This window comes from Rhamphochromis longiceps, linkage group LG2 (genome assembly GCF_057381845.1).
Source record: "Rhamphochromis longiceps isolate RC_006_pf linkage group LG2, R_longiceps_female_GT1.1, whole genome shotgun sequence".
NCBI classification, from domain to species: Eukaryota; Metazoa; Chordata; class Actinopteri; order Cichliformes; family Cichlidae; genus Rhamphochromis; species Rhamphochromis longiceps.
This window is the reverse complement of record NC_140558.1, coordinates 1,118,027-1,125,253: the sequence shown is the minus strand read 5'-3', so window position 1 is coordinate 1,125,253 and position 7,227 is coordinate 1,118,027. Positions and strand designations below refer to the sequence as shown.

Below are 7,227 nucleotides of genomic sequence, written 5' to 3'. Positions count from 1 at the left end.
ATATGGACACAGTGGTGGAATGAAGATACATGAGGAAGTCTGCCGCGCCTGGCTGATTGAGAGTAATGAGTCATCGAGTCCAGACCAGAGCTGGACTGGTAATCGATGGGCTGGTGCAGTTTTAGGCTGATTGAAGGTCTGCTGCATGATGGCTGTGCAGACACTGACAGCAGCCCATTCGTTCATTTTCAGTACTGACACTGTATGACCCAATCAAATCTCTCGACGTGATCGGGCCCTCCCCCACCTTTGCTGTGCGCTCACACACCTGCTGTGGAATAAGTGGTGAAAAGGTGGAGCTGAAAAATACCACGGCATATTTGAGCCACTGAAGATGGTAAACAACACAACAGGCAGTGTAAACTTCTGAGAAAATGACCAATTTGCAGGGAATAATGACCAAAAATCTGGGAATTTTAATGTGGAATTTGTGCTACAGCAGTCTCCAGCGTTATTAAGCAGCACACGACGGCAGTGCGGCCGGTGTTTTGAGCAAACATGGAACCCGCCTGGACCAAAAATGACCTGATCCAGACTTACAATACAGTGTCTGTGTGCTGTCATCATCCTCTCTGCAGAAACAGTTTAAAAAAAAAGACAAAAACCACGAGCATAATAATAATAATAATACAGAATCGAAACAACAGCAGCATGCTTTTCATAATAAAAATCAAAAAACAATTAAGGAAAATGTTTTTCAAAAAGGTCAAAGAAGGTTAAAAAGAGCAGCATTAACTGAATCGAGTGAACAGATTTGGGCGACTGAGGGAAAAAGTAGTTTCCACTTTGTTGTGTAGCATTTCTTCTATCAGACCAGCTCAGACGCTATATTTGACTTTTTTTGACTTATTTGTTATTATTGTTGTAAATATTATTTTAGACTGAAAAGGATTAAGTAAACCTTTGCTCTAATCATTTCAGTCGTGCCCTCGTTGCATTTACCTGATGCAAGTCATGTCCTTTTTTTATGCAGGAGCTTCCTGGTCTTGATGTCAGTGGCTTCTATCTCCGCCTCTGGCCAGCTTATTATCCCAGCAGGCTACCTGATCACGGGCAGGGCGTAGGATCTTGTTCTTACCGTTCAGCTGACTCCACACAACTTGCCTGACCCTCTACAGGTAGTTGTAGCTTTCCTAGCAGCCTCTTCATGGTGCCTCAAGAAGAAAATGTATGTTCTCAGGAGTCATGGTCTCTGCCAACAGTGGATGCAAGCTAAAATATTTTTGTCATGCACCTGGTGAGTTCAACACCAACAATCCACCTTATAGGCTCTCAACAGAGAGCAAAGCGTGATTTAGCCGTCGTACTACAAAACTTGCCAAAACCTTCCACGTTGCATGTAAATCATACTTCTATGTCAGACCTACATAACGCACAGCATAACTGGAACCCCATTTTAACCCTACGCTGCAACCTTCCATTTAACTTGACGTGAAAACTGAGAAACTTTGGGTGGATCCAGGCACAAAACGTATGACAATGAGCTGATGGCAGCAGTGTTGCAGTTTAACACGTCTTTATTGGGCTTCCAACGTGCAGCTGTCCAGCTGCTCTGCTCCTGCAGCACACACACCACGCTCTCCTTGGCAACATCTTTAACAGCGAGACGTGTTTCTATTATTGGCTCAGGTGTGTGAGTCAGCCTTCCCTGACACCACCCCTGAAGCCACCGCTCCACCCTCCCCTGCAGCTGAGCCACATATGCTTCACTCAGCTGGACTGGATCAGATCTTCATAGTGTTTCAGTTTCTCTCTGTTTGAAGCCTAAAAGTTTGGTTTCAGATTGCTGGTGCAGTGAACCCACCAGGTGTCATGCAGCTGGGGGGTCACTGCCAACGCTCAAAGATTCCCCACACATTCCAGAAAAAAAAGAAAATGTTTGAACTGAAAGTATTTCTTACATTTTCTTCTCTGAAAATGGTTGAAAGCATTAATTTTTCATTTTCAACGTCTTGTTTTTGTAGAATTTTCAGAATGGTGGATGGTGTTGGGTTCATTTTTCAGAGAGAGAAGACAAATATGCTCAAATGCATTTTCTTAAAATTATTAAACAGCTGAAGATTCAAGTTAAAAAATGGCTGCCGTGTCTGTTTGCTTCTGTTAGGAGACCCAAATGAACAAAGAGAACCACACCCACAAAGTAAATGCTTTTTATTATGTGTGATGAACAGGACATTCAAGTGATCGGTCAAAAGTTGGAGGAAAGCCACAGTTCTCCTTATTTGGTTGAAATCCAGCACTTTGGCTCACGTTTCTTCTACTGCAGCTTCCTGGGCATCACCTTATGTGCACTCTCAGAAATAGGGGTACCAAAGTGTACCAAAAAGGGTACAAATGCTTGTCGCTGGGGGTGTTCCTTTTTGAAGGACATTTCTGTACCCTTTAGGCTTGGTACATTTTTGTACCTTATGAAGTTGTACCATCTGAGGTACAATCATGTACTTTCCTAAGACATAAATGTACCTTGAAACTATAGTACAGAAATGTTCTCTTGAAAAGGGTACAATAGGGTACCTATGAGGGTACCCCCCCAGCGACAACCTATTTCGTACCTAAAGAGACAAAAATGTACCCCCAATAGTCCAAAATATTTGGTTATTTAACCATTTATTTTCGATAATAGAATCACATCAAAGCACTTAAACAACCACAGGAATACATCCTTGATTACATTCGTATATTGCTATAGGACATGTCAAGAAAAATACATTCATTTAAAAAAAAAAAAAAAAAGTAAACAATCACATAAAGACATTAAACACCTGAACACAATGTTTTGACGGATCACAGAGATGGCATGTATTTAAAAAACTGTCCACACAAATGTTTTGCTCTACTTCAACAAGCACGCACATACATACGCACACACACACACACACACACACACACACACACACACACACACACACACACATAAAAATGTTCTTGCAATCACGTCACACAGAATACCTCAAGGACACAAACAGCCTATCATCAACTAAATAGGTGTCTAGAGCTTGAAAGTCTAATTCATTTCCTGGATTGAACAGGATCGAGTCATTGTCAACTGCCACTTGGTAAGCATGGAAATGACATTCATAAGTGCAAGGAAGTAACAGTTTCCCACACAATACCCAACAAGTATCAACATTCAAAATATACTTGATTTTAAAGAATTGAGGTATGGCTTCAGTGTGTACATGGCCAACTACAAAAACATCCTCAAGTTCATATTTGACACTGCTGACAGATATAGCAGACACACGCTGAAGCACTTTATCCTGAAAATGCACATCTGTAAAACTTTTGTTCATTTCCAGAGCATTCTGTAAGTCACCTGGCAGAGATGAAAATGGCACACTGACACTTGTGCTGAGTGAATGTTCAAAGTCAACAAGCAACTTATCTGAAGAAAACTCCCAGCACTGTTTCATTTGATGACGATTGCTAAGAGTTGCAGTGATGTTTACAAAGTTTTTGCATTTACTCGCTAGATTTTTGAAATATTGATGCTTGCTTTCATATCTCATACACCACAAAGGGCGAAGAGGACCATACATCAAAATCAGCCTTGGGTAGTCAATAAGGTAGTGACACTTGGGTGGGGGCGTATTTAATAGAGTTGGTTAAGTACCCTGGTGACACTTACTGGCAGGGGTTTGTCTCCCTGGTCTCCTATGTTGACAATGCAGTTCTGAAGAAAGACAAGTGTTTTCTTGAAGTATGCAGGGTAGGTCATGTTGAACACGAAGAAGGTGGAGAATGCTGAGATGTAGGCCTCATCCAGCGAGCGGCACGAGCAAACATCCACTCCTTCAACTGTCACAACACGGCGACACTGTCTTAAGAGGGCAGTTGTCCAACTCTTATCCTTCATTCGAATGGTTGGGTATGGACTCGTGGGAGTATTCTGCAGAAGAGGAAGAAAAACATTAGTATACAGTATGTTTAAGCAATATGTGCCAAGTGGATTTTCAACAGATTCCTCAAATTACCTTCTTTATTTGCTGCAAAACAAAACTGTCTATTCTGATAACCTGTAAACATGGCCCCTACTCCAAACAAAAAGCTTCTTGACCAATGACTGTTGTGGTAGTGTTTGATAAGCTGCTAAAGTTTGACATAATATTCAAGGGCAAAAGCAATCACCCCTGACAGTGACAGTACCTGTGAAGAATTTCCCTAAGGGGACAATAAAGGTCTATCTATCTATATAAACACCAGACAAAACCCAAGAGCACAGCAGCACTGTGGATTAACAGCAGTGTTTCCCCTACATTAGCTTAGCTGTGATGCTGAACCGCAGCTGAATTCAGCTCCATGCCAACAAAACACCGAGAATGAAACTTGTGGCCAAAGGCTATGCATTGCATCATGCATTTACCTCTCCAAGGATGATGAAATCTTCTATCTTCTCCTTGAAGATGGATGGCAAGAGAAGTGCCCCCTTGAAGTCAATTCCTAGGTCATACAGATGCAAATGCACTTCATTAGATTTTGATAGCATGCAAATTCCCATTAACATGCTCTTCACATGACACTATGGTACATCAATTATCTTTGGAAGAGAGAGCAAATGAATTGTCACAAAATTTACTATTTGTATGAGGTCAAATTAGCACCTGTAATGTCTTCAGCCAGTGCATTCTCTCTTGCCTCCATGTAGACCTTCTTCAGTGGCAAATCCTTGGTCATTTGAAGAACAGCAGTGAAGTTTTTGCTAAAGCGGCGACAGATGTTGTCTTGGCAGGGATGCATTAAATCAACCTCATCACACAACTGGAAATGAAAAGAGCAGAATAGACAAAAGAATGACATTTTACATTGAGGATTTAAACTTTTGACATGTTTAAAGACACAGACTGGAGATAAATGTAAAGTGCTTTAACCCTTGAACAAAAATTCTAAAGCTAATAAACAGATTGATTAATCAGTTAGTACAGAAAATAATAATAATCAGATTTAGAGACAAAAAAAATCATTAGCCGTTTCCCCAATCATCTTAACAATTCTTGGGTTGCAGACAGTGTCCCTGCGCAGAGCTTACAGCTCTCATATTCGAAAATCCCAAATCCCACTAAGTAGGTGGAATGGTACAAATGTGTACCTTCCATTGTTTAAAATCCCTTTGAGCGGGAAACAAGTTAGATGCGATAAATTTTGCTTAGAAAACGATTTTGTTAATAGCTATATTTACATACTAGCATGTTTTGAGAAATTATTGATTTTTTTACATTGTTGTACACGGTTAGTGACTATTTATTGATAAAACACTGGAATACGGCGGGCAGACAGACGTTGAATATTCCACCAACAGTCTAAATAGTCCACATTTGTACCTTTCTTTGTTTAAAACTTAGCTAACTGCTAGCATTCACCCATGTTAAAGCTAGCTCTTCGGACTTTTGCTAACTCTACTGTAATATTACACGTTGTAATTTTTATAAAAACACAAAATCACACCCGACTTACCTCTAAACCTTTGCGCCTCGTCGTCTGACACATCAATGCCTTCTTCCATCAACTTTTTAAGGAGCTCCTCCGTTGATAACCCCCTGAGAGTCATTTTCTGCGTCAACGCTAGTCAGCGCGGAGGCGGAGCACTCATCGCTGCTGGCTTTTCAGCCTTTGGGATTAATGCGCGTTGTGAACTTGATACATGGAAATACAACATTGTGGTATTAATGCGCAGTTGTTTAGAAACCGTTATGCTGTCTTGGCGAACTATATTTGTAACTTACAAAATGTAGTCACCGTAACATAAAAATCTGCTTGACATTTTAACTTCCAAAGAACCTCGGTTTAACTTGATGTTGCAAATTCCATAAAAACCTCCCAATTAATGAACAATTCTAGGATGTAGTAAAAGCGAAAAAGTAAATGGCCAAACATAACAGTAATATGATTTCACGTTTTTGAAGGCTACAACCAAGATTTAAAACATTAAAAATTATAACTGGAACTTAATAAAATGGAAATGGACCAGTTTTTTTTAACATCATTTGGTTGTGCCTGCATGTCATTGTGTGTGTTTTTTTTTAATATAATTTAACATACTTACACAAAAGTAGGTTAGAGATATTCTTTGCATCATAGGATAATTTACGTACAGAGGAGAGGACCGACAGATTTGATTATAACATGCAGCTTTTATGAGCACACTCACATCTCATATGAATTTTACAATTAACCAGGCCCATCCAGATTTTCCCATGCTGACCCATTACCACATTCTGCCACTGTCACTGCAGTATAGGGCTGCCACGATTTGTCGACTAGTCACGATTACGTCGACTATCAAAATCGTCGACGACTGATTTAATAGTTGACGTGTCGTTTGAAGCTTTGTAAGATCGCAAAAGACGCAGGAATAATAGCAGGATTTAAGAGTGTAATAACGGACTGAAACAGAAGATGGCAGCACAGCATGTACAAGGATGCCAGCTGCCGTTAAACCCCGAAGAAAAAGAAGCAGCTGTGTCCCAGAATTCATAGCGCGGCCCAGCTTAGTTTCCAACAATGGCGGTAGCTAGTTAGTTTTAATATTACTCTTATTATTCTTTCTGGGTCACAAAATAAACGTTTAACATATTTTCAGGCGAGAATGTAGCTGTGTAAACCTCAAATATCGGCTCAGTTTAGCAGGACACCGCATATTTTCAAAAGCGCTCCGACGTTTTCGGAGACGTCTGTTACCCACTAGCTCGATAGCTAGCCGGGGGCTAGGTCACTAGCGCCGTGAGAACACCGGACTCCCGGCAAATTGTTTTCAAACCCACCGCCGTCTTTCGCGACTCAGGTTAAATATATATGAGTCACTTAGATAAATTAAAAATGTTGTTGTTTGGCTTTTTTTTTTTTTTTTTTTTTTGTATTTTATTTGTTCCTGAGTAAATCGGTTTGGCTGAGATTAAAGTTATAGTTTTTACACAGCTGAATAAACATCAAGCAGACAGCTGATTATCAGAAGTGTGAGATGCTGGAGAATTTACTCCGGTGTCCTGTTATATTTTAGATAGCAAGGAGTTTATTAAACTTCACCGAAACAATCTGCAAATTTCATTAAAATTGAATAAACTATCATCTTGTCTTTATTTTTAGTTAGCACCTTAAAAGCTTAAAGCTGTAAGCTAATGATAGTTATATAAGAGCAGATGCTGCTGGTGCAATAAGCTGTAGTTTTACGTCCAGTGGATGATGATCTGATTAGTCGACTAATCGCATAAATAATCGGTGACTAGTCGACTA

General features: G+C 40.1%; 1 protein-coding gene across 1 annotated transcript; it reads right to left on the bottom strand.

Annotated features, from left to right (window-relative positions):
• Positions 1 to 2,655: 2,655 nt before the first annotated feature.
• On the bottom strand, positions 2,656 to 5,563 carry LOC146676707 (uncharacterized). The gene is made up of 4 exons (XM_085380316.1): positions 5,452 to 5,563; positions 4,602 to 4,758; positions 4,364 to 4,440; positions 2,656 to 3,889 (listed from the first exon to the last, which is right to left on the bottom strand). The coding sequence occupies exons 1-4, from the start codon at positions 5,482 to 5,484 to the stop codon at positions 3,593 to 3,595; spliced, it is 564 nt and encodes a 187-aa protein (XP_085236442.1). The 5' UTR covers positions 5,485 to 5,563; the 3' UTR covers positions 2,656 to 3,592.
• Positions 5,564 to 7,227: the final 1,664 nt, after the last annotated feature.

Excerpts from the sequence above, each read along its gene's own strand:
- LOC146676707 (XM_085380316.1), bottom strand. The coding sequence starts at position 5,484 with ATGTGTCAGACGACGAGGCGCAAAGGTTTAGAG. Across the intron at positions 4,759-5,451 it reads CGAGGCGCAAAGGTTTAGAG|TTGTGTGATGAGGTTGATTT; the intron begins GTAAGTCGGGTG and ends TTTCATTTCCAG. Across the intron at positions 3,890-4,363 it reads ATTTCATCATCCTTGGAGAG|AATACTCCCACGAGTCCATA; the intron begins GTAAATGCATGA and ends CCTCTTCTGCAG.